A 26,692-nucleotide genomic window follows, 5' to 3' on the forward strand; every position below is an offset into this window, starting at 1 on the left:
CTTGCGGGCGGACGTGCGGGTGGCTGGCCGTCCGGACGCTTGGCCCGGACCGGGGCGGCGATGTGGGGAGGTCCGGGCAGTCCGGGCGGTGGCGGGGCCGGGGGCGGGGCCGGGGGCGCCACCGACCCCGCCCCCCTGCGCCGGCGGAGCCGCCGCCCGAGCGCCGACCCGGGAGTGCGAGGCGGCTCTGGCGTGCGGGGTGAGTCCCGGGGGCTCGGGGGCCGGGCATCCTCGGGGAGGACCGGGCGCGGGAAGCCAGGGGAAAGCCGAGGGGATACGAGGAGTCCTACGGACGACGCCCGGAGCTGGGATCGGTCGGCGCACCCCGCCCCCGGCGCCGGCGCTGACCCTCGCGCGCCTCTGGCTCGCAGACCCCGAGGACGCGGCCATGCCGGGCGGAGCCGAGGCTGGGGAGGCCGAGGAGGAGGCTGGGGCCGGCTCCGGGTCCGAGGCGGAGGAGGACGCGCTGTGGGAGCGGATCGAGGGCGTCCGGCACCGGCTGACCCGCACCCTCAACCCGGCCAAGCTCACGCCGTATCTGCGCCAATGCCGGGTCATCGACGAACAGGACGAGGAGGAGGTGCTGAGCACCTACCGCTTCCCGTGCCGTGTCAACCGCACCGGTGAGCCGTGGGGGGCGCGGGATCGGGCCTGAGCGGGCGGGGCCGGCCTTCCCTGGGGCCTTCTTGGGGCCGACCGGCCAAGGGCTCTGAGCCCCCGGACCTCGGTCTCCACCTCGGTAGGGTGGGATGGTTGGTGTGTCCGCCATCCTGCCTCCTTCAGCGTGTCCGCGTGTCCACACCGCGCCTAGATTTCTCTCCCGCCTCCTCGGTCCACCTTAGAGTAAAGGGTTGGGACCTCCCGTTCACAGCTGGTCGACTTGGCCTCGTTCATGTGTCCTTTGCTTTCATAGGTTCTCCCTGTCCCCCGCCTTCTGTGTGTCACATACTTCTCGGAGAGTTATTTTTCTTTATTTTCCCATCCCAGTTTTTTGAGGGTGCCTTCTCCCGTAGGTTGTGCCTGAGCGGAGCTGGCGAAGCAATGAGGGTCTGATGGTGGAATTTCAGGCACTGGTCAACGAGATAGCTATTTTGGTTTGCCTTTGAGGATGGAGGGGGCTTTTTTGTGCCGTTGTAAAGGCAGGCTCCATTTGCTGGCCCTGTATCCCTGTGGAGGGCAGGCAGGGGCTTGGGGAGCTGTTGAAACATAGTTGCCACTGGTGGTGGTAGGGGAGTGGGTCCTGATTCTCCTGGCAGGAGCAGACAGGCTATCTCCTCTGATGTGTTGAGTCAGGCCCCTGTGTGTGTCACTGGTTCAGAGATCTGGGGAATGTGGGCCCTGGAGTAGTCAGGGTCGGGGGCAGGGAGCAGACAGGAGATAGCAGCTAGGCAGTGGGGGCAGCCCTCACCTTGACCCTTGGACACCCATCCCCCATTCTCCAGGGCGCCTGATGGACATCTTGCGCTGCCGGGGGAAGAGGGGCTATGAGGCCTTCCTGGAAGCCCTGGAGTTCTACTACCCCGAGCACTTCACACTGCTCACTGGCCGAGAGCCTGCCCAGCGCTGCTCTATGATCCTCGGTGAGTGGGTCTGCAGTGGGTGCCAGCACAGATTCCTTATCCCCTCCCTGTGAGGGGGGCACTCCTATTGTGGCCATTGAACAGGCAAGGAAACTGAGGCACAGAGACAGCTGAAACTGTCTGCCCAAGGCCTCCCCAGCAGGCTGAATGTGGGGCTGGGTTTGTAATGCAGTTAGAGTCTAAATTCAGAGCCCACACACTTAACGTGGCTCTTTCCCCCTGAAATTGTTCTCAGACCTGTATGTGGCTGACATGTACCAGTTTGCAGTTTCTTCTGTAAAAAACTCAAACATGCCATGAGACGAGAATAAACAGCAAAGATCTTTACTTCTTCCTTCAACTCTGCTCTGCTGGTAACAGTTTGGCAATTATACACACACACAAACACACACATACACACATACACAGGGGATCATCTTACATGTCTTGTTCTGTATTTCATTTTTTCTTGGAACAACTGATTTTTGTGATTCACTCCTCCACAACCACCAGTGTGATTCTGTTATGCTTGTTTTTAATTACTGCATCGTGTTTGTTAGTGATGTGCCATAGTCATTTAACACATCCTCTATTGATGTGTTATTTGCAAATATTACAGTGCTGGGAACATCCGCATCTTTGTGCACATGTGTGTCTCAGGAGAAGTTCTGAGAAGTCATATTTCTTAGAGGATGTGTAGCTTCCCTGGTGACTCAGTCTGTAAAGAATCTGCCTGCACTGCAGGAGACCTGGGTTCAATCCCTGTGTTGGGAAGATCCCCTGGAGATGGGAATGGCAACCCACCTTCAGTATTCTTGCATGGAGAATCCCATGGACAGAGGAACCTGGTGGGCTACAGTCCATGGGCTCGCCAAGAGTCGGACATGACTTAGTGACTAACACACACACAGCATGGATCCCTCCAGCAGTGTATGAGCACCCTTTTTGTTGTCCCCTCATTCATCTTGGGGGTCATTTTAAAATATTTTTTTGTGTGTGGTTAGATATGTGAAAAATAATATGTTGTTGTTTTAAGTTTGTACTTTGTTGAGAGATGTACTCAGCTTACTCAACAGCTTAGTTAGCCTGGGGCAAATGGCTTGACATTTCTGTGCCTGGGTTTTTCTGTCTTTAAAATGGGTGCAATAAATAGTACCTACCTTAAGTGTTGTGAAGATTACATAAATTAATATATGTATGTAGACCAAAGAATAAAGTCAAATGTTAGTGGTACTACTATTATTGTTGTTATTATTATTGCTAATGAGTTGGAGGGGGCTCCCAGGTGGCACAGTGGTAAAGAATCCACCTGCCAATGGAGGAGATGCAAGAGACACGGGTTCGATCCCTGTGTTGGGAAGATCCCCTGGAGTAGGGAGTGACAACCCACTCTAGTATTCTTGCCTGGAAAATTCCGTGGACAGAGGAACCTGGTGGACTACAGTCCATGGGGCCACAAAGAGTGGGACACAACTGAGTGACTAAGCACAGCTCAGTACAAACATAGGAAAATACGTTCCTTATTGCATATCTGCATGCATACATGCTCAGTCATGTCCAATTCTCTGTGACCCCATGGACTGTAGCCCACCAGGCTCCTCTGTCCATGGGGATTCTCCGGGCAAGAATACTAGAGTGGGTTGCCATTCCCTTCTCCAGGGGATCTTCCCAACCCAGGAATTGAATCGGGGTCTCTTGCATTGCAGGTGGATTCTTTACCAGCTGACCTATCAGGGAAGCCCTTTCCTTTGTTTACCAGTCATTTTTTGTTTGGGAATTTGCAATTTGATAGTTTCTGGCCATAGTTTTATTTTGTTGTTTGCTTACTGATTTGTAGGAGCTCTTTATATAGTGTGGCTCTGTGTCATTTTTTGTATTTTCTTCCACTCTCTTACTTGTCTTTTAACTTTGCTTCTTACATCTGTCATCATTCAGAAATCTCTTATAGTTTTTTGATTTTTGCCTTGTTTAGGAAGCCCTCCCTGTCCCCACATTGTAAAAATGGGTTCCAGTATTTCCTTCTAGTGTTTTTCCGGTTTGGGTTTTTCTGTGTGGTCTGCCATCTTGCTGGATTTTATTTGCCTGACCTGACTTTTCTCTGCCCTGTGCTTGGCAGATGAGGAGGGGCCTGAGGGCCTGACCCAGTTCCTGATGACAGAGGTGCGGCGGCTTCGGGAGGCTCGAAAGAGTCAGCTGCAGCGGGAGCAGCAGCTGCAGGCCCGGGGCCGGGTGCTGGAGGAGGAGCGGGCAGGGCTAGAGCAGCGGCTTCGGGAGCAACAGCAGGCTCAGGAGCGCTGCCAGCGGCTGCGGGAGGACTGGGAGGCGGGGAGCCTGGAGCTTCTGCGGCTTAAGGATGAGAACTACATGATCGCCATGCGCCTGGCACAGCTTAGCGAGGAGAAGAACTCAGCCGTGCTGCGCAGCCGGGACTTGCAGCTGGCGGTAGGCCCTGGGGAGGTTGAGGTGGGGTGTGCCGTGGGGAAGGGGCAGCTTTGCAAAAAATGATGGTAATACAGTAGCCAGCTGGTGTCCCAGAGCCACCATCTGCTGGCTACTGGACCATGGGCAAGTCCCTTCTCCACCCTGTGCCTCAGTTTTCTCATCTGTAACATGGGGATATTGATAGTGCTTATTTCACTGAGTTATGACTAGTTTTCAACTGGGGGTGATTTTGCTCCCCCTGCCCCTAGCAACTTTTGGCCATGTCTGGGAACACTTTTGATCATCACAACCAGGACTGTGTTACTGGCATCTAGTGAGTAGAGGCTGGGGTTACTGTTAAACATCTTTTGAGCCCAGGACAGCTCCACAACCAAGAACTGTCCAGTCCAAAAGGTCTGCAAGTGCTGAGGCAGAGAGACCTTGAGGTAGAAGGATTCCTCGGATTTAAGACACAGAATTTAAGACACGTACAGTGTCTGGTGCAGGGTTAGTGCTCAAAACCTGGATTATGGTTAGCCATTGTTATTGATATTATTAAGTATGACTCTGTGCCGTGCAGGTCACACATATCACATCATGTAATCTCACAAAGACACCGTGCTCCACGTTCTCATTTTGGAGTACAGACACGGGTGTAGATTGTAAAGAGACCTCCTCGAGGTCACAGAGCAGCAAGTGGCATGGCCTGGATATGAACCAGGTCTGCCTGGTGCCCCTGCTGGCCTCTGCCTCATGATGCTGTTCCTCTCTCTCCCATCTAGATGAAATCTCACCCAGTTCTCTCTATAAGCGAATGGGGCCATGCCTCTTAGAGGCTGAGAAACTAAGCCTCTCTTTCTTGGTGTCTTATTGGGTCTTCACATGGGGATAAAGCTGGGATTATACTGCTGCAGAAGGTTGTCTCAGGATTTGACAGTGCCTGCGGCCAAGGCAGGAGATGCAGGGTTTGATCCCTGGGTGGGGAAGATCCCCTGAAGCAGGAAATGACAACCTATTCCAGTATTCTTGCCTGGAGAACCCCATGGACAGAGGAGCCTGGTGGGCTGTGAGTGAAGTGACTGAGCACACACATGGCACACAGTAGGCTGTCGTTGGCGGTACTGCACAGGGTTCCACTGGGGGATTTTGATGGTGGGATCTGAAGCCCCCTGACCCCATGAGCCTCAACTGTGGCTGGGGCACCCCAGGGGGTGAGAGGTGGCCGTGGACCATGGGTCGCATGTCCACGATGAGCCTGTAAGCGTGAGAGCACTGGTGTGCTGGAGCCTGCGACTGTGGGTGCCATTGGGGGTGGGGGTGGACATCTGGGAAAAGGAGTCTCGACTGGGGATTGTTGAGGCCACAGGTTCATGGGCCCAGGCTGCCAGGTCCTCTTGAGCTTCAGGTTTCTCATCCTTGAAGCGGGAGGTCACGATGCAGTGACATCATAGCAATAAAACACCTCCTGTGTAGTAGGCATGGTCCTCTGGGCTTGATGTCCATCAACTCCTATAATTTCCTGGGAACTCCACTGGAATAGGGGTCAAGTAGAGCCCCTGTTATTACCCCCACTTATGAATGAAGGAAGCTGAGGCACAGACAGGTTGGTTGGAGTACTTTCCCAGGTACAGACAGGTTTCCAGTGTTTCCCAGGGTTCTAAGATGGAGAATTTCTGACTCTACTCTGGGTACTGCTGGGAGTCGGGTGAGCTGGGGGAGGAGCCTGGTGGGGAGAGCCTGCTCAGGGCGGACAGTGTGATGGCCGCTGGTCCCTGTGGCCGGCACAGTTGGTCTCACCTTTGGGTTGGATGTGATTGTGAGTTGGGTCTGCTGAAGCAGAGAATATGTGCCTGTGACTGGGTGGGGGGTGCCCTGTGTGTGCGTGCGTACGCCTGTCTGGAGTCTCCTGGGGTTGGGTAGACGGATGAAGAAGAGGTGTTGGAGGTTCCCTGTGTGTCAGCATTTCAGCTCTAGGTGCACATAGTGTGTGCTTAGTTACTCACATGTGTCCAGCTCTTTTTTGACCCCATGGACTGTAGCCTGCCAGGCTCCTCTGTCCATGGAATTTTCCAGGCAAGAATACAGGAGTGGGTTGCCATTTCCCTTCTTAAGGGGACCTTCCTGACCCGGAGATCAAACCCATGTCTCCTGCATCTCCTGCACTGCAGGCGGATTCTTTACCGCTGAGCCACTGGGGAAGGTCCAGGATGGCCCTAGGGGTAAAGAAATCTGCCAGTGGGCAGAGAACAGCTGCTTTTTCCCAGTTTAGCTGGTGGAGGTTAAGGGATGATATTCAGTTAATAGATAAGCTTTTCTTTAAATGTAGCTACTGTACACTTGCCTTAATTTACTGGAGCTTTTCCGCAACCAGTTAACAAAGGCTTTGCAGGTGGAGATGAACAGAGCAGCTGATCATGCCTTTTCCTGGCAGCTTGGGTTCCCTCCCCCCCGGACAGGTGTGTGGTGGCTGTGATTTAATACTGTATTTTATAAGGTGCAAATTTAATGAGCTGTTATTTCTAAGCAACATAAACCTTAAAGGAATGAACGCTATAATTTTGTGCTAAGTGAGTTTGTACACCAGGATTAAATGCATCCGTTATTTCCTGGTGTTTGGCGGAGACTCCCAGGTGCCCTGTCCCCTGAACTCATCCGGGAAGCCTGCCGGCCTTGGGTCAGGCAGGAGGCCGGGGTGTGTGGCTGTGGTTTGCTGGAGAGGGTGTGACCACATTTGCCCTTGTAACTAGCTGTCTTTCTCCAGCGGCTCACAAAGCGGGTTTTGTGAGGGGAAAGGAATGTGAGAGTCATGAATTTCTTTCTGAGTCCTCTGCGGAGGAGGAGTGGGCTGTTAATTCGTGGAACTGCCTGACCCAGTCTCCAGACCCTTGTGTGTGTGGGGTGGTGGTGTGGGGAATGCCATGCCAGGCTCTGGAGTCTGGGAGGCTGGGAGTCCTTTCCAAGCAAGGCCAGGGCGCTCCTAGGGCACCAGACATCAGCATGCCTGAGTGTAGCCCCGGAGGTCACTGTGTCTTTTTCCAACAATGACTTCATTTTGTGGCCTGCCACCTGCTGCTCCTCGTGTCACTGTCCAGCCACCTCAGACCCCACATGAATTTGGAAAATCTCTTGGGCTGAGTACACTCATAATCCAGCCAGCTGGTCGTACATCTCTGCCATGGCCACTACTCAGCCACCCACACAGCCCCCTTGGTCAGTTTCTGGCTGCCCACACAGAACTGGTGACTGGGGGGGGGCGGTCCTAGGATTTTATTCAAAGCTGTAAAAATAGCCACTGTTACACCCCCAGCAGTTTTGTAGTTTAAAGGCCTCTGTCCACCTGCTGTCTTGTTTGATGCCTGCAATGACTTTGGGAGGCAGGTGGTGGAGCAGGAGCAGGGGGATTGCACAGGCCCATTTTACTGATGGGGAAACTGAAGCCCAGAGGAGGTAAGTGACTTGCTCAGGATGATGGAGGGTAAAATGATACAATTGAAACCTGGACCCCAGATTTGGAATTTGTGTTGGGAGTGAACCAACAGCATAACCATCCCTCATGGAGGCTCTGTTAGGAATTATCTCTAAGGGAGGATCAGACTCATGGCTGTTCTGTGCATGTATGTTGAGCGGGGAGGCTTTCTGAGGGGGATCATCCTGGTTCTTAGGCTGGGTGAGACCCTCAAAACTATCCTCCTCCTTATTTCCCTGGGAGATGAGGAGACTGAGGCACAGAGAGGGGCCATGACTTGCCCAAGGCCACACGGAGTTAGAGGCCGAGCTGGGCCCAGCCCCTGGGTCCTCCTGTTCTTGGTGGAGCCCTCCTTCCCATCCATTACGTTGGTGCTGGGCTTAGTTTGCCTGTGCTCAATGTCAGAACTGCGAGACAGGCAAGTGTGTTGTGATTTGGCCCATCCACCGACAAGCCCTTGAGGCAGATTCCCCTGGGAGGGTGGCTTGGCCTTGCCATATTGGTCCAGCAGCGCTTCTTTGTAGACATGTCCAGGGAGGATGCCTGCTCGGGCCCCTCTGGGAATTGGGGAGGCACCCCAGACTGCAGGAGCGGGACCTCTGTCTCCCCTCTGGCCTGGCCAGTGCTCCCTCCCTGAGCTGACCCATGTCCTGGGCCCCAGGTGGATCAGCTCAAGCTCAAGGTGAGCCGGCTGGAGGAAGAGTGCACGCAGCTGCGAAGGGCCAGGGGGCCACTCCCTGGGGCCGAGGAGAAAGAGAAAGAGAAAGAGCCCGACAGTGCGGACCTGGTCTTGGAGCTCCGCGCTGAGAACCAGCGGCTGGTGGCCTCACTGCAGGAGCTGCAGGAAGGCCTGCAGCAGGTATGGGGGTAGGCCCAGGGGGAGGCCAGACCCTCCCGCTCACTTGTCCCCATGAGGCCTGGAAAATGAGGATTCTAGATCCAGGGATCTGAGATCTGGCTGGCCTCTTGAGCTCTGAGTGGAGGCCCTCAGCTCACCCTGAGTGTTGAGTCTGGGTTCTGGGGCTGGGGGAGGGGGGACTCAGGAAGCCTCTGAACTCCTTGAAACGGTGCATCTGATTTTGTGTGTGAACGTTTTTCTGGGGACTGGGCCCCCAGTTTTCCTTGGATTTGTAAAATAGTCTGATCATGGAAAGGTTGAGACCTCTGAGGTCTGGGTGGCCCCGGGGCTTGCTCAGTGTCCTGTGGCAGGTAAGGGACAGCATGGGCCTGCCACCTGGCCATTACTCCTCACAGGAAGTGGGGGAGGAAGCTAGGACTCTGGTGTATTTTATAGGGTTGGGGGTGCCTGGCTAGGGTGTGGGTCTGGGGACTGGATCTTCAGCTCATGGTCTACCTGCCTGGGCCAGGCTCAGACCCTCTGAAAACCCCTTGTCAGGCCAGAGGAGGGGGGTAGAAATAGGCCTTGGAAATATTACCCATCTTCTATCCTGGCTAGCGGGTGGGGGCCAGAGCAAGAGAGAACAGGCCTGGTTCTTGTTGAGGAATAAGATCCTGGTCCAACTTGTCCGAGCACGCCCTCATCCACTTACCTCATTTGTACACCAGATGCTCCCTGGAGGGTGGGCAGAACTGCTGGGGCCACACCCACTCAGCTGAAGGGGAAGCCAGGGTTCAGAGAGGCCAAGGCTCTTGGCCAAGGGGGCAGAGCTAGTGAGCTGAGGCTGAGAGCTATGTGTCCCCCCTCACCCCACACTCAGGAGGGGCCTGGAGTCAGGGGCTGAGGCAGCACTGAACTCTGACACCCGCCCCCACAGGAGGCAAGCCGGCCAGGGGCCCCAGGCTCCGAGCGCATCCTCCTGGACATCCTGGAACATGACTGGCGTGAGGCTCAGGACAGCCGGCAGGAGCTGTGCCAGAAGCTGCATGATGTGCAGGGGGAGCTGCAGTGGGCCGAGGAGCTGCGGGATAAGGTGATGTCCACGTTCCCCATATACCCCCTGCCTTGCCCCCACTTGCCTTGTTGCTCACAGCCTGGGGAAGCTCCTGGGGAGGCGGGGAATGGACATCACCCGTTTACTTCAGCCAGCTTTCCCCGAGCATCTGCTGTGTGCCAGGTCCCATGCCAAGAGCTGTGCATTCATTTGTTCTCAAATATGTGTTGAGGTCCATCCATGAACAAAACAGAGGTCCCCTCTCCTGGGGAGGACAGATTCTAGCAGGGGAGACAAACAGGACACCTTATGCATAATCCACAGTCCCTCACTTCATGTCACGGAGGGTGATGAGTGCTGTGGAGGAAGCAGAGTGGGTTAAGGGGGCAGACTGCAGTTGAAATGAGGAGGCCCAGGTAGGTTGGGGTGGGTTGTTGTCCCCATTTTACAGATCAGGCAGCTGAGGCCCAGTGAGGGGATGTCAGTAAGCAGCCCAGGCTACCCAACTGAGGAGGTGGGCACTCATTACTGGGGTTCAGGCCTTCCCCTGGACCTGCTAGCCTCCTGTCCATGGTCCCCGGTCCTGGAGTGTGACTTGGGTGTGTCCCATCCTGCTCCGCCCTGCCGCACCCACAGTACCTGCAGGAGATGGAGGACCTGCGGCTGAAGCATCGTACGCTACAGAAGGACTGTGACCTGTACAAGCACCGCATGGCCACCGTCCTGGCCCAGCTGGAGGAGATCGAGAAGGAGCGGGACCAGGTAAGCCCCGCCTGCAGGGGAAGATGGGGAGAGGCAGGTGGGACTGGAATCACAGACAAACAGTATACTCGTCAGTTTAGGATGGGGCAAGTAGGCCAGGAGAAACAGACAGGGGACCTGAGCGCTGAGGTATGCCAGCCCTGCCCTCTCAACACACCTGGCTCACTGGGCTTCTGGGACAGGTATGAAAGCTGGTGTGGGCGGCCTTTGCATCTGAATCCCTGTTCTGCTCACATCAAGGGCGAGGCTTTCAAATATTTGTTGGTGAAGAGATTCTCAACAGTTCTGGCTCCCAAGCCCAGGGTACCATTCCTTCACCTCCTGAGGGGTGGGCTGAGGCCCCCAGCCCTCCTCGTCTGAGCTCCCCATGCAGCGGGTAGGGCAGCAGGTTTTGTCCTTGGGCCACGTTCGAATCCCTGGAATTCCTGGAGCAGTTGATGTCTACACATGAGCGTGGGCCTCAGGGGGCTGGGTGAAAAATGCAGATTTGGGGTTTCGACCCCAGACATACTGGTTCAGGTGGTCTGGGGTGGGCCCAGGAGTCCGCACTTTACCTGGTTGCTCCTAGCCCCTGAGACTCTCACCCCTGCTCCCTCTGAGACAACGGGTGGCAGGTCCCCACGGCCATGGATCCAGCTCTTGGGCACCCTGGTCTACATTGTATGGAAAAATTCTTTGAGTGCACTGGGCTGGGTTTTGAACCCTGGAAGCCGGGAATAAAGTCCCCCACACACAGTGTGTCCCAGAGAAGAGTTTTGAGTTGTTTCCGGGAAATGGTACGAGCCTAGACTCTGAAGCTATGTCCCTGCTGGCTTGGTGTCCCTGTCTGTAAAATGAGAATAAAGAGACTTTCTAACTCTGAGAGTTAGTGTGTAGATTAAATGAGCCAATATTTAGCACAGGGTACAAGCATGCAGGAAGTCCTTAATAAACATTAGCTGCCGGTCCTGTTGCTACCCATCCCACCACCCCCTGGCCTGATCTGAAAGGTCAGAGGCCAGGACAGCTGAGCCAGCATGTCACCTCCAGCTCCTGGCCCCAGTCCCCTCCCTGCCCACTCTTGCCAGGCCATCCAGAGCCGAGACCGTATTCAGCTGCAGTACTCGCAGAGCCTCATTGAGAAGGACCAGTACCGGAAGCAGGTCCGAGGCCTGGAAGTGGAGCGGGATGAGCTGCTGACAGCACTCACCAGCCTGGAGGGTGCCAAGGCCCTGCTGGAGGTGCAGCTACAGCGGGTCCAGGGGGGGCCCCACCTCAAGGTGAGCAGGGTCAGGAGTCCAAGCTGGAACTCTCGGCCAGAGTGAGACCTGGTGAGAGACCTCAGCTGGGGGCGGGGACGCGGGGGACCCATCGGGAGTCCTCACCTGGGCCTGGGAAGATGCAGGCTCTGGGAGGAGACATGCGGGTCCTGGTCGGAGTCATCATTCGAGATCAAGAACATGCCAGTCTTGGAGGGGGCTGTTGGCCAGGGTGGACAAAATGCAGCTCAGATGGGTGGGGGTTGGTGTATCAGGGAACAAGACAGGAGTGTAGGGGCCTCTGGGTTTCTGAGGTTATACCTGGGGCGCGAAAAACAGTTTGAAGCTTGTCTTATCATACACTTGGAGAGCCCCAACTTGCCTGAGGGCTGGTGAGCATCTTAGAATGCAAAATGTGTGCCCTGGAAGTTCCTCAGAAACCGACTAGTACAGTTGCCTCATTGCACAGAGCCTAGAGAGGGTCATAAGCTTGCCCAGGATCACAGAGCCATCCAGCAGTGGAGCCGAGCCCTCAGATCCCTTATGAATCAGACACTGGCTCTCAGATCTCTGCCAAGATAGGAAAAGAAAGGCTTTTCCTATTTTGTGTGTGTGGTTAGCTGCTCAGTCATATCTGACTCTTGGCGACCCTTTGGACTGTAGCCCACCAGGCCCCTCTCTTCATGGGAGTTTTCAAGCAAGAATGCTGGAGTTGGTTGCCATTTTCCTCCTCCAGGGGATCTTCCTGACCCAGCGACTGAACCCACATCTCCTGTGTCTCCTGCGTTGCAGGCGAATTCTTTACCCACTGAGCCATCAGGGAAGCCCCTTTCCTATTTTGGGTTTGCTTAAAGAGAATCAGTCTGCCAGGAGTGTAGTACCTGAAGAAATAGGACAAAAGAAGCATAAATCTGTGATTTTTGACTTTTAAATATCCTCAGTGGCTTACTTTGCCCTAGAAGTCCTACAGGGTGGTTCCCTTACCTGCCCACCTCGAGCCTGGTTCTCTCGGTCTCAACTTTTTTTTTTTTAATTATTAAACTTTTTGTTTTGTATTGGCGTATAGTCAATTAATAATACTGTGATAGTTTCAGGTGAACAGCAAAGGGCCTCAGCTATACATACACGTTTATCTGTTCTCCCCCATACTTCCCTCCCATCCAAGATGCTACAGAACATTGAGCAGAGTTCCATATACCATATAGTAGGACCTTGTTGGTTATCCATTTAAAATATAACAGTGTGTACATTGTTGATCCCACACTATCCCTTCCCCCCAGCCTCAGCTTTTTAACTCCTAGAATGTGTCAGTCCTGCCTCAGGGCCTTTGATCTGACTGTTCCATCTGCCTCACCCATCCTCCCCAACTTTAACACCTACATATCCTTGAGTTCTCAGTTCCAACCACACTTTCCCTGGAAAACACTCTGATGGCCCCCTGGCCGGGTGGGGCCTTTGAGTGCCTTCCCCACCCTAGGTACTTTCCTTCCCAGCTCTTTTGGCAGCTGAGCCTTAATTCCTTCATCTGTCTGCTTGTTCACAGTTTTTCTCCTCCACTAGGCTGTGAGCTCCATGAGGGCAGGAATCCAGCTCCCTCCTTCCCCACCTCATCCCTGTTTCCAGCCCTTGGGCGTTGAGAAAATGGTGGTGGCTGGCCCTGGCCCAGCGCTGCTGACCGCTCCCTCTCCCCTTCCTCTCCAGGCCTGCGCCTCTTCCCATTCCCTGTGCTCCAACCTCAGCAGCACCTGGAGCCTCAGCGAGTTCCCGTCCCCGCTGGGAGGCCCAGAAGCAGCGGGGGAGGCGGCTGTCATGGGAGGGCCCGAGCCCCACACCTCGGTAAGACGCCTGCCCTAGCGCAGATGTAGGGGGTACGCATGGCCGTCATATTATTACTGACACACCGGGGGCTCTCCAGTTTGCTGACCATTCCATTTCCCACGAAAGCAAATTGAGGCCCATGAAAGCCAAGTGCCTTGTTGAAACTCCCAAAGAAGCTGGCTCAGTGCTGGGCCTGGGCTCAGGCGCCAGGAGACCTGAGGAGCCATTCACATACAGAAACTTCGCAGAGCCCGCCCCTCCACTCTGGGCTCTAGTTCCCGTCTGTGAAATGAGCACAAACTTGGCACGATGAGTTGTGGGCGGGTGCCGTGGGGGTGACCAGGCCCTGCTGTGACTTTGCAGGAGGAGGCCACGGACAATGAGAAGGAGATCAATCGCCTCTCCATCCTGCCCTTCCCGCCCAGCGCTGGCTCCATCCTCCGCCGGCAGCGAGAGGAGGACCCTGCGCCCCCTAAGAGGTAAAGAGAGAGGCCAGGGGTGGGGGGCGCTACTGTTGCCTCTCAGAGTCCCTGATGCCAGGGTCAGGTCCAGGCTGTCACCTCCCTTTGCTGCCCTTAAATGACTGGAGCTATGGAAACCCAGGTTCCAGAAGTCATATGTGTAACCAAGGGGTTAAGACAAGGTCAAAGGGCAGAGTGGGCTCAGTCCCTGCTGAGCACCCTGACATGAGAGTCACTGGAGGTTAAGCCTCAAAGAGCCTTAATCCAGGGGGAAGCCTGGGTGTTCAGGACTAGGAGACACGGAGGAGGTTCTCAGGGGTCAAGGATCTCAGGCAAGAACGGCTGCAGGTTCAGGCAGCAGCAGAAAATGGGGCCAAATAAACTGAGCCATATGATTGGTGCCAGGACCGAGGGCGGGAGATCTCCTGCCTCCTGGCATGTGTCCCCCATCATCAGCTTGATGTAATGAGTGAACCTGCTATGATGAGTGTGCGATGGGAAGGTCATGTTCTAGTGTGGGAGGCAGACCCTGGAGCTACAAATGACAGTAGAAAGTAGGGTTGGGATGAGGCATGAGAGGTCAGGGTAGGCTTCCTGGAGGGAGTGGCATTACAGACCAGAAGGGGTGGCCTTCTAGGTGGAGGGACATGGGCACAGTCGCACGATCAGAATATTAGCTTCTTGCCCTGCGACTTTAGGAGTCTAGCCTGCCTGTGCTTGGGGGTTGCCAGACATGGGGGCAGCATGGGGACAGGGGCAGGGGGTGGGGCTGAGTGCCCACTGCGCTCAGTGCTGGCCCCTCCCGCCCTCTCTCTGCCCAGGTCCTTCAGCAGCATGTCAGACATCACAGGTAAAGGCCCCGGGACGCTGGGGAGGGCTCGTCTGGGGACCCACCTGAGGCCTGTGCTGCCTATGCTGCCCGTGGCCCGCGTCCCCTCCCTGAGGCTCTGCTGTCCCCTGGCCAGGCAGGGAGGCTCTGCTCAGGAGGCCCCTGGGGGAGCTGATTCCCACCTCTCACCCGGAGCCCATCGTGGTCCTCTCTCCTGGTCCCAGCTGCGCTCTATGGAGCTACTCAGTTCCAGCCCGCCCTCCACCTTCCTCCAGGAAACTGAAGGGTCACCCTGGTCGACCCAGGCCCAACCCTGAGCCCTGTGAGTCCAGTGTGCTCCCAGGGCCTCCAGCCTGCCAAGGCCTCTGGGCCCTGAGCCATCCCTGGGCTCGAGGGGCTCACCCCCTTCTCATGGACCCAGCCCTCCGTCATGGCTCTGCTGGCGCCCCTGAACCTCACCCCTCCTCCCCAGGGAGTGTGACGCTCAAGCCCTGGTCCCCGGGCCTCTCCTCGTCCTCGTCCTCCGACAGCGTGTGGCCTTTGGGAAAGCCGGACGGCCTTCTGGCCAGAGGCTGCGGCCTGGATCTCTTCAACAGGTACCACAGTCGCCTGGGGCGGGGTGGAGCTGGGGGGCTGGTCCGATCCCGGGAGAAGGATGAGCAGGGGTGAGGTGGGAGGGAGCAGCAGCGAAGCCCTTGCCTCATGCCGCTGTCAGACTGTTGGGTTTTTGCGCAGAGGCAGACGTTGAATTCATATGCTGTCACCATTGTCTGCGAGGCTTGGGCTGGTTATTTCACCTCTCTGGACCTCAGTTTCCTCATCAGGGAATAGGGCACAGCAATGTCTTCTGCAGGTGGTGTTTGAAGGCTTAGGAGTTGTGGCAGCCAAGCACCCTGCTCTGCCAGGCGTGCGGTGGGTGCGCGGTAGGTGGCAACTGTTACTTATACTGCTTGCCTGTCCCTGCTCAGATCTCCCAGCAGGACTGAGCCTCCCAGCAGACTTTGTGCTGAGGGCAGGGTTGGGTGGTGGTAGTTTGTCATTTGTAGCTCCCTGCAGCTGAGCTGGCCCGCCTATGACTGGAGACACAAACCTCGGCGGCTCCCAGCACACTGCAGGCCATGTGCTCTGTCCATTTTGGTGGACGCATGGCTTTCCTGGTCAGTGATCTCAGAAGGACAGGCGATGGAAGAGGCTGACCTGAGAATGTGGCCTTTGAACGCAGCCAGGAGAGAGCAGGCCAGGAGGGCAGCTGGGTGATGTGGAAGAGGAGAGAACAGAGGCTGTCCAGGGACAGGCCTGGCGTTTGGTGGTGGCTGGAGCATGAGGGCAGGGAAGGGGGAAAGGTGAAAGTGGAGGCTAGGGCAGGCTTTGTGAGTCAGGCTGGGGAAGTGTGGTGCTGTGCACCCTGGGAAACCTGGGTGGTGGGGGAGGAGGGGATGGTGCTTAGCTATTATTAAATGCAAGGCCAGCTCCAGGCTGCTTTACAGCATTCCCTCTGTCCTGGGAGGCAGGCTCTATTATGATTACCCCTTTTTTATAGAGGAGGAAACCGAGGCTCAGAGAGGTTAAGCGACTTGCCCGAGGTCACACAGCTGGGACATGCCAGGGTCAAGGTCCAGGGTGTCCTGACCAGATTTGGGTTTTGGGGAGGGCATAGGAAGCACAGAATGTCAGAGCTGGAATGTGGGGATGCTGGTTACAGAGGACAGGTCGCACAAGAAATCAGGGCAGAGCAGCACTGGGAGCCTCCTGCCTCCTGGAAGTAGCTTGGCCAGGCCCCTGCCCCCACTCTCAGGCACCGGGCCCAGTGTGACATTGTTTCTCACTGTGCAGGACGTGCTTCTGGGGGAAGGGGCGGAGGTGCCTCCCTTCCTGCCTGCCTGGCCCTTCCTCTCTTCCTCCGCTCAGGCCTGCAGCAGGGGTCCTGGCTGCTGTCCAAGGGCCCCCGGGATACCGCAGAGGGAGCTGGAGGTTCTGGCCCATGTGATCATGGGACCAGCTCTGGTGCCCACACAGTTCCTGGGGAGGAGGGAGATGAGGGAGGAACACAGATTGAGGGGTTGGGGCAGGGTTGGTGGACTAAGAGAGAAGGGGGTGGGCCGATGGGAGTTCAGGGATGTGAGAGCCCTAATGGCCTGGGGAGCGCTGTTTGCACAAGTCCTGGGCTGGAGGCAGGGTTACAGGTCAGAGCACAGGCGGGATCCAAACAGACTTGTGAGCCAGCTGAAATCCTGGCTCTGTCACTTGCTACTGTGGGGCCTTAAGCAACTCATTTAATTTCTCAGTACCTCAGTTTTCTGCTCTGTAAAATGGGCTCACAGTAGTACCTGTCCATTAGGGTCATTGTGGAGGTTCTAATATTCTTACTAGAGTGCTAAATGCAGTGCCTGGCTCATAGTGAGTGGGAAGTTAGCTCTTAGCTATTATTGGTGCTGTTGTGGCTTAATCCTCAGAGTAACCCTGCAAGCCCCATATACAGATGAGAATGAGGCTCAGAGTCAGGAATGTGTCCCACGGCCACCTGGTGGTGGAGCTGGGGATTCCAGAGTCCCTTCCTCTCATCACAGCTACTTGAGTGTTTTTTTTTTTTAAACTTTTATTTGTTTTTGACTGTGCTGGGTATTCATTGCTGCACACAGGCTTTCTCTAGTTGCAGCAAGAGGGGGCTGCCCTTCAGTTTTGGTGTGCAGGCTTCTCATTGTGGTGGCCCCCCTTGTGGAGCTCAGGCTTAGCTGCCTCACGGCATGTGGATTCTTCCCAGAACAGGGATCAAATCCGTGTCCCCTGCCTTATCAGGCAGATTCTTAACCACTATCCTCCCAGGGAAGTCCCCACTGAAGCTGCTTTAACCTCCACCTTGTTGAGCTCCCTGTGTGTTGGGCGTTGCGGCTCTTTGCTCCCCCCTGCCCCTCTTGGCTCCCAGAGTCTTGGGCCAGGGCAGACGATGGTCAGGCAGGTGGAAAAGAGTGAAAGCGAGATGCTGGGTGGGAAGGACACTGGGAGAGTATTGGGGTGCTGTCTCCCGGGCAGGGCCACACCTGCCCGCTCTTGTCACAAAGACAGAGTCTCTGGCATTGGCCGACCTCACACAGGGAAGGTTTGGGTAGGTCACTGTCTAACTCCACCACCCACCAGCTGTGTAACCCTTGGCAATTGTAACTTCCCCTGGCTTCCGTTTGCCTCTTCTCTTATGTTGGGGGAATAACAGATGGCTTCCGTAGGGTGGTTGGGAGGATTCAGTGAGGTAATCTGTGTGACATGCTTACATCTCAGCTTCATAGGTCCCTGACCTTTGAACTTAGGAATCTTCCCACAGTGCCCCAGGGTGTAGGGCAGCACTTATCCAGGCCACCTGACTCATGATGCTCAGGTTTGGCAGAGTGAAGGACTTGGCCCAGTCCCTGATGTTCCCCTGTGACCTGACTCCTGACCTGACACTGGGGAATAGGATTGGGATCCCTCTCCTGGTGGATGGGGACCCCCATCCTTCCCACAGTCAGGACTGGGATCAATCAGATCTTGTTGCCAGAAACCTAGGAGTTCCTGAGAGGTTGGAGCAGGCAACCCCCGCCCTCCACCATGTTCCTTTTTCTTCCCCACACACTTGTCTGCTGAGGTCTGAGTCTGAGAGACCTGACCTGGATCTTGCCCCTGTGAGCTCCCAGGTAGTAGCCAGGAGCTGTAGAGGCTCAGAGAAGTCATTTGATCCCTCAGGAAGATGGGCAAGGGCATCCTGAAGGAGAACATGCCCAAGCTGGGTCTCTGAACCTGAAAAGGTGGAATGGCTGAGGAATTGCCCTGATGCTGGAATTGCAGGGAGGGGGCGTGGCATGCAGGCAGGGGTAGGGAGTGAGCAGATGGACCGGGAGGGCCTGAATGCAGTCTGCTTGCTGGGCCCTCAACTAGGGAAGCCACCAGTGGTCAGCTGTCTGTGGGTTTGAAATTGGGTAGGGGGAAGCTGGACCACAGAGAGGTGACTTGTCCTGAATCACACCTGGTGATAGTGAATGTCTAGTTTTTATCAGGCACTGTTCCAGCAACATCCAGTATTTAAACTTACTGAATTGTACAATGAGGTAGATAGACACAGATGGGACTGCTGAGAACCAGAGGCGAGCAGCCAGGCCTCCTGGCCCCAGAGTTCCTGCAGGTGCCCTCCACACCACTTTTCTCAAACTCTTCTGATAGTATCCCACCGCAGGAGAAACCCAGTATAAGTGCTTGGAACAAAAGGGTCACGGGAAGATAGTTGGATTTACTTGAAGGGAGGCAGGCTTATATTTTCTGTTCCATTCCATTCAAAAACAGTGCTGTTCATGACCCAGTGAATTTCATAACCCATTTAGTTGGAAAGCCCTGGAGCCCTCTGGTTTCCACCTCTACCTGCATTATCTCTATATTTGTCTAAGCCTCACACCCACGGTGGGAAACGAGTGTCATCATTGTCTTGCTTTATGGATGTGGGGATAAAGTCAAGTGGCCAGCTTGCTTTCAAAGGCTAGAGCACAGTTAGTAATGGAGTTGGAGCTGATAGCTGTGGCTTCAGCCATCCAGCCATTGGGCAGCATAGCCAGGCCCAGACTCAGGCCTCCCATCTCTGTCCAGGCCTTTCTGTCTCCAGTCAATGTGGCCAGGACAGTCCCAGGGCTGACGGTGCCTGTAAAGGCAGCCCGGATGTCCCCAGCACCCATGTCTATCCCCAGCCCCTGGGGCCCAGTCCTCTGTTTTCACTGAGAGGGCAGGAGCCAGGCTGGACTCCCGAGGGCCAGGGTCTTCCCCTGCATGGGTAACTGATTGGGTTAAGGTCTTTGCAGCCTTGCCCACCCTGAGCAGGCAGCAGGGGGCAGTGTGGCTGTGTGACTGAAGCTGCCAGTGTAGATGGGGAGGTGAGTGAATGCCCAGGCTTTTCCTGGGCTCCCTCTCCATTTGGGGCACACCTACAGAGCCTGACCTCTCCCCTTCCCCAGAACCATGGAGGAGGGGCCATGGGGAGACTTATGGTCAGTTCTCTCTGAGTCTGGCCAAAGGGCTTCACCACTTCTCATCCAGGGATAGGCAGAGTCCTCCTATGAGAGGGATTTGGTGACTCTTTGTCCTGACTGTCAGTTGTACCCACTGACCACCAGAGGAAGGTCAGATACCTTCATTCCTTACCCTCCATAGGGTGGCTCCAGCTTGCCTTTCCTGGGAGCTATTTCCCAGGATGTTAAATTAGTTAATTAGGGCAAGGAGTTTTGCATGGTGTCTAGCACATGGGAAGCATCCAGTAAGTGTTTGATGCTACTGTTATTATTGTTGTTATTAAATTCTTCTGCACTGTATCCTATTCTCCACACTTCTGCCTTTACCAGCTCTTCGGTCTGGAACCATAGAGTTCTGTCTGTTCCAGAAGTACTTCTGTTCTTCACCCTCATGTAGCCTAGCTGCTGCTTCCTCTGGGAAGCCCCTCCCCTTTATGCTCCTACTGCCAGCAGTAACCATCCCTGATCTATTATGATTTAAGAGTGACCTCCTGCCCTAGACTGTGAGCATAACAAGCTTTTATTAGTCATCTGCCAGATGTGCCAGACACTTGTGATTGGTGGTCAGGATCCAGAGCCAAACATGATAGAGGGCAGATTCTCAAGGCATTTTATTGAGGGAGGAAACCAAGGGGAAAACAGAAAAAAGGAGTGCTCCAGCAAGAACCTCCACCTCACTGTGTGCAGGGGTTTGGGAAAGAGAGGTTGCTTTTAACCTGAGCTATGAAGGATAAGCAGAATTTGCCAGGCAAAAAAGAAGGGAAAGAGCATTCCAGCAGGTGTAGTGGCCTGGGGTGGCAGTCTTGGCATCTTTGGGGCATCACTATAGTTCTCCAAGAATATTGAACTGAATCAACATACTGACTAAACGCTAATTCCATCTCCTTTCTCTCTGCTCAGGTCTCTGGCCATCCGAGTGTCTGGCTGGAGTCCCCCGGGGGGACCTGAGTCCCAGGACAAGGGCCCAGATAGCCTGTCGTTCCTTGGGGACAGCTGGTCTGGCGCTGTTGTGCGGAGGGTGCTCTCTGGGCCAGGGTCGGCCAGGGTAGAACCGAGAGAGGTGAGGCCCCGCCCCTCTGAGCTGGGGGCGGAATCGGTACATTAGCTGGGGCTGGGCACCCTTTGATTGGTGTATCTAGATCATTGGGCGGAGTTTCTAGTCGAAGCAGAGGTGGGCTCATCGACTAGCGGCTGGTTGCCCCGCCTCAACCAGCATTAAGTGAAATCTGATTGGGCAGAGGCTGGGAGGTGGAGCAGACTGATAGCACCTGGACAGATCCCCACCCTTACACGTGGAAAAGACCAGACTGAGCCACGCTGGGTGGGGAGGCCAGTTGCAGGGAGCAGGGTCTGACTGGGCACGCACCCTGTGAGGTGGGAGCATCAGAATTTTGAGACATGGTCACCCCCACACGCGGTGTTCTTCAGCCCCAGGGCTGCCCTGGGAAGCTAGCTCAGTTCCCTCCCTGTCTGGGTTTTCTACCAGCCAAGGGCAGATGCTGCTGGTTTGGAGGGGGCAGGCCTGGAAGGCGAGGCCCAGCAGAGAACCTTGCCCCGGAAACAGACGTCCACACTCCCACTGATGGACTTCAAGGGTAAACCTGGCCTGGGGCGGGCAGGGACTGAGGACGCAGGAGTCCTGGAAGGTCAGAACTGAGGGCCCACGAGAAGGCTCCTCCAGTCCATAGGGTGGGTGGGACAGCCACGGCCTGGGAGGGGGATGCCTCACGTCCTGACTCCTGTCAGCTCCCTTCCCTCCTACACCGCTGGCCGCTTGCTAGTTGTCTCTTCTTATGCCCTTCCTGTCTTGTCCTCAGTAAGCAACTTACAGTGAAAGGAGCAGTGGATAGGAGTCCAGGAACCTGGGTTTGGGTCCTGGTTCTGTCCCCAGTGGGCTTGGTGGCTTTGGGCCCATCCCCTCCCTCCCTGGGCCTTGGACTCTCATTTTAAGAAGGGGAAGGTGTGACCTCTCTGAGATTAATGCTTGACTTTCTCCTTCCCTTGTCCTCGCTGCTGCCCCCTGCTTTGTCCACACTCAGCCTGCCAGTCCTTCCACGAGGCCCTGGACGCCTGGGTGAAGGAGCCGGGAGCTGAGCCCTTCTACATTCGAGCCAACCTCACACTGCCTGAGCGGGCTGACCCCCATGCCCTGTGTGTGAAAGCTCAGGAGATCCTGCGGCTGGTGGACCCGGCATACAAGCGGCGGCAGGAGTGGTTCTGCACGCGGGTTGACCCCCTCACCCTGCGAGACCTGGACCGGGGCACTGTGCCCAATTATCAGAGGTGACACAGCCCGCAAGCCCTGGGAGCCGGGACTGGGATGGGGGACTCTCTCTCTCTTCCTGCAGTACCTCGCCATCCTCTGGGACAGGATTGGGGGAGGGGGCTGGGGGAGAGAAGGTGAGGAACTCCCCATCTCCCTACAAACTCATGACATGACCTCCCTTCTTCCACCACCCCCTCCCGCCAGAGCCCAGCAGCTCCTGGAAGTTCAGGAGAAATGCCTGCCATCCAGCCGACACCGGGGCCCCCGCAGTAATGTAAGCTGGGCTGCGGAGGACAGGGTGAGGGCTTGGGGAGGGGGTGCCAAGTGGGGGGGCTGAAAAGGAGAGGATAGGCTCCATTCTCTGGAAGCTGGGGGAGGAGACCCTACCCACTTTGTTGCTCATCTTCTTGGTGAGCATTTTGGTTGCGTCTTCACCCAGACTTGATTGATCCTGTCCCCAGTGTGTCTGTCAAAGAGAATAGCAACAGGACTCCAGTCCGGGTAGTTGAGAGGGGGACGTGAAGCAGTGTGCCTGGTGCTCAGGAGCATGGTGACATGTGGTGAGCACTCAACAGAATGGTAGTCACACTCCCTTCTCTGATCCGTGTACCACGCACCTGGGCAGAGCAAGGCTCGGAGAGCTTAAATATTTCAAGAGACCTGGTACTGGAGAGAAGGTGTAGAACTTGGGTTGGAGCCAGGCCTCTGGAGTTTGCATCCCAGCTCCGTTCCGTCTTTGCTGTGTGACCTTGGACGACCACCTGACCCTCTCTTGAGGCTCTGTTTCCTCATCTGTAAAATGGGGAACCCAGCCTGCCTCCTGGGTTCATGCATGTGGGATCTAGTTAGCATTCGTCACATTGTCACATTATTTGACGCCTGTCAACTATTGATATCCATGGAGTCGGACATGACTGAGTAACTGAACAGCAACCACTATTGTTAGAATTAGTGCTGTTGATTTTGGTTTTTCTATACTCTTCCTACACTGCTGATTAATTGGAAGAGACCCCAGAGTTTGTCTCTTACATCTTATTAGGTCCTTCTGGGCCTCCATTTCTGATCTGTAATGTCGGGCAGACCTAAGGCTCCTCTAGCTCTAGCTAGCTCTAACAGTCTTGCTTCCCTGGGTTCCTATTGATGGTCACCCTCCTCTGTCTTGGGGGCTGTGCTGGGCCAGGTGGGGGTAGGGGACAGCCAGATAGAGAGGGGGTTCTTGTGCTGACCCATGAGACTGGACGGCAGGGTCCTTTCTCCCTGAGGATGGGATGGAGCTGAGCTCTCAGGTGCCCCTCTTTTTCTACTCCCTCACCAGCTAAAGAAGCGCGCCTTGGACCAGCTGCGACTGGTGAAGCCCAAGCACGTGGGGAGTCCTCCTGGGGACTCCCCAGAGCAGTTGCTGCTGGAGCCCTGCTCAGGTGTGTGCCCAGGTGTGAAGGTGCAGCCACTGCCTACGGACTCCAGTAATGTGCCCATCTGGGTGTCCTTTGGCCTTGGTGTTCCCTTTGGCCTTGAAGGACTTGTGGGAGGGTTCCAGTTGGGGGCATGGTGCAGGCCAGGGACCTGGTGGGAGATGGGCCACCAGGATGGAGGGAGCTGGTCTGTGTCCAGGTGTGACCAGGGGTGTGTGTGAGGCACAGACAAGCATGGGCCTGTTCTTGTCTGGCAAAGCATGCACAGCTGTGCCTTTTGCCTGTGTATGGTGGCAGGTGCCATGATGACCCCAGAGGGAGTTCCTGGAGGAAGGAGGATGAGGGGTTAGGGGAGCCCAGAGGAACGAATAGCAATTCTGAGGGTAAGGCTGGTTAGGAAAGGCTTCCTGGAAGGGAGATTGAGCTGGGGCCTTCAAGGATGAAAAGGCATTCGTTGCAGAAGGCAAACACTCAGAGGCATGGCTATGTGTCTTATACTTGGAGGACACTGAGTACAGCAAATGCATATCTCTTTTCACACATTGCGGTAGAGGGGAGGGGGAGGGGAGAGAGGGGAGGGGAGAGAGGGGAGCGGTGAGGTAGGAGGGGTCCCTGCCCACCTGGGAGCTTGGGAAGGCCTGACCTGGGCTCTGACAGGAGAGTTAACTGGGCCACCAGGGCATGCAGAGGTCCCGTGATTAGAGCTGCTGATCTGTGAGGTCGGAATAGAGCCTGTAGTGAGGGGATCTGTGGCTTGCTGCCTCCCCAGCTCCGGCAGGGCTGGGTCACCCACGTGGAGGATGTGGCCTTCTTCCTGAGAGTTGTGGGAAGTCACTGGTGCATTGAACACAGGGGAGTTACAGGATCTGACTTCAGCGTTGAAGCCTGCCTCAGCTGCCGAGAGGAGAATGGCCTGTAGGGGGCACGGGTGAGGCCCGGGATGGGGAGGAGGACAGTCCCAGTGAAGCCCCGCAGCGGGTGTTAGGAAGGGAAAGAAGATAGGGGCCTTGAGAGGAGGCACTGGGGTTCTGAGTATTGAGGTGGCTGGCCATCCCAGCAGCGAGGAGCTGGGGCCCTGCCTGCACCCTCATCTCGTCTACATCCTGTCCCCTCCCGTGCCCAGAGCCAGAGCGGAGCCTCAAACCCTACAGCCTGGTGTGGCCCCTGCTGGTATCTGCCCTGCGGCCTGTGGTGCTCTTGCCTGAGTGCCTGGCGCCCCGGCTCATCCGCAACCTCCTAGACCTGCCCAGCTCCCGGCTGGACTTCCAAGTGTGCCCAGCGGGTGAGCCTGCACACTTGAATATGGGAGGGCGGGGTGGCACCCTGGGGCAGTCAGGCCTATTGGCCCTTCATCTGTGCCTTCCTGTGCTTTGCAGAAAGCCTCTCTGGAGAGGAACAGTGCACATTGTCAGCACCTGGAGCCCCCAAGGCCCGGCCTGCCACCCCCGGTCTGGGCAGCAGGATCCGTGCCATCCAGGAGTCTGTTGGGAAGGTAGGTGCTTGGGGTGGGGCATGGGGGGTGGTGCCCTCCGGGCCCAGGAGCAGAGGCTGACCCTGGGCAAGCCCCTTCCCTTCCATGAGTGTCTTCTCACCTGTGAAATGGGTGACCTGGGGCACTCTGCCTCAAGTGGCTCACCCTGGAGAGTTTGGCTGATACATCTGATCTGTTCATCCTTGTCTCAGACTTGTGGCTCCCCTGGGAGCCACCTGGGGCTGCCATGGGTGGGGTCAGAGCCCTCTGCAGATCAGGGTCTAGGGAAAGTGACTTATTTCCCTGGGTCTTGGGCTTTCCCTTCCAGTTCTTTCCTTATTGCCAAGGTGGATGGGGAAGCTGGACCCTGTAGGGGGCTGTGTTATGGGGACCCAGTCTGGGGGCAGGGAGGCTAGGGTCTCTGGCCTGGGAGTAAAATGTAGCCTTGACCACCCCTACCCTGAGAAGAAGCACTGCCTGTTGGAGCTGGGTGCTCAGGGTGTGCGGGAGCTGGTCCAGAACGAAATCTACCCCATCGTCATCCATGTGGAGGTGACCGAGAAGAATGTCCGGGAAGTCAGGTGAGTTGGGCCGGGAGGAGGGGTAAAGACTGTGCTTCCTCCTGTTTGGGTGCCTTGCTCTCTCTCTCCATTTCTTCGTTTGCCTTCTGTCTGTCTCTCTGACTCCCTCTGTCCATCCTCCCTCTCTGACTCTCCATGTCTTAGTCCATTCCTTTCTCTGTCTCTCACTGTCCATCTTCATCCTCCTCTCTGACCACTGCCTACTGTGCTCTCTCGGCAGGGGTCTGCTGGGCCGGCCAGGCTGGCGGGACTCCGAGCTGCTGCGGCAGTGCCGGGGCTCAGAGCATGTGCTCTGGGGGCTGCCCTGCTCCTGGGTGCAGGTCCCCGCCCACGAGTGGGGCCACTCGGAGGAGCTGGCCAAGGTGGTGCGGGGCCGAATTCTGCAGGAGCAGGCCCGCCTTGTGTGGGTAGAGCGCGGCAGCACCAGAGGCGGCGGCAGCAGCAGCAGCAGCAGCAGCGAGGCCTGAGGGCCCCCCTGGAATGCCTGTGCCTTCCTCACGCACTCCAGAAGCCACCACCGGGGACTCTGGTGTCTGCAGTGGACCCAGGTCCTCCCCATCCTGAGCCTTCCTCATCCCTGGGACTCTTGACGTGGGGCCTCGGCTCTGGGCTCTCTCACCCAGGGGAGCCCCTGGCCAGAGCTCCCTCCCACCCCTGGACTTGCTGCTCTGGGCCTTCCCCTGGCTCTGTGTCTCCACGAACCCTTCTCGTGGGTCTCACACACACATCTGTGTCCTGTCCCTCATTGCTCTCCTCAGAGCATCTGCATTCTCAGTCCTGTGTGTTGGTTTGCACACCCAAGATCCCACAGGGTGGACTCGAGTCTGCCCCTCCCCTCGGCTCACGAGGTCTCCTGCATCCACAGCCTCTTATTTCTTTTTTCTTTTTTTGGCCTCACTGTGTGTGGCATGCAGGATCTTAGTTCCCTGACCAGGGACTGAACCTGTGCCCTGTGCAGTGGAAGCACAGAATCTTCATCGCTGGACCACTGGGGAAGTCCTCCACAGCCTCTTCTGTTCACAGGCGCCCCCGAGCCTGTCGTGTGTGACAGCCACCCGTCCAACTGACATTTCTTGTGTTTACCTCCACGGGGGCATTGTGGCTTCCCCAGTCTACTGTCACCTGTGCCCCTCGTGTCTTCCAGTCACATGTGTGTCCGTGGTTCTCCCCTGTGTAAATGTCATGGCCCCCAGCCCCGTGACCTTAGGCACTAACCCGCGTGTGTTCCTGGTGAGCACACCCCAGGACCATGTTCTCACAGCACCTGCGCCCCTCCCTGCCCTGCCTCTTGGAGGGATGGGTGGGGAGGGCGCCAGCCACTCCGTTACCAGAATGTACAGCTTGTGGATTTTTAATGGGCTTTTTTTCCCTCAGAAGCTGCACATTAGGGAACATTAAACAGTTTGTCATAGAAGCTGGTGGCCTTTTGCTTGCTTGCCTCCCTGGCCTGGGCCCCCTTCCCCTCGTCCCACTTGTTGCCACCCCCAGCTCAGGT

The 26,692-nt window shown here is 56.2% G+C and overlaps 1 protein-coding gene across 3 annotated transcripts; it reads left to right on the forward strand.

Moving 5' to 3' along the window:
• CARD10 (caspase recruitment domain family member 10) lies at window positions 1-26,611 on the forward strand. Of its 3 annotated transcripts, none has more exons than XM_070453920.1 (21): window positions 1-199; window positions 372-623; window positions 1,443-1,580; window positions 3,676-4,001; window positions 8,108-8,305; window positions 9,222-9,377; window positions 9,975-10,100; window positions 11,168-11,359; window positions 13,040-13,174; window positions 13,520-13,635; window positions 14,439-14,467; window positions 14,919-15,042; window positions 20,368-20,527; window positions 20,954-21,113; window positions 21,507-21,750; window positions 21,938-22,007; window positions 23,049-23,151; window positions 24,269-24,427; window positions 24,522-24,637; window positions 25,082-25,197; window positions 25,418-26,611. In XM_070453920.1, the coding sequence occupies exons 1-21, from the start codon at window positions 61-63 to the stop codon at window positions 25,662-25,664; spliced, it is 3,306 nt and encodes a 1,101-aa protein (XP_070310021.1). In that variant the 5' UTR covers window positions 1-60; the 3' UTR covers window positions 25,665-26,611. The 3 variants fall into 3 exon arrangements, with proteins under 3 accessions (XP_070310021.1, XP_070310023.1, XP_070310024.1); XM_070453922.1 differs by having other exon boundaries at window positions 2-199; window positions 20,954-21,062; window positions 21,938-22,031; XM_070453923.1 differs by having other exon boundaries at window positions 3-199; window positions 20,954-21,062; window positions 25,085-25,197.
• The last annotated feature ends 81 nt before the right edge of the window (window positions 26,612-26,692 follow it).

This window comes from Odocoileus virginianus, chromosome 23 (assembly GCF_023699985.2).
Source record: "Odocoileus virginianus isolate 20LAN1187 ecotype Illinois chromosome 23, Ovbor_1.2, whole genome shotgun sequence".
Taxonomy (NCBI): Eukaryota; Metazoa; Chordata; class Mammalia; order Artiodactyla; family Cervidae; genus Odocoileus; species Odocoileus virginianus.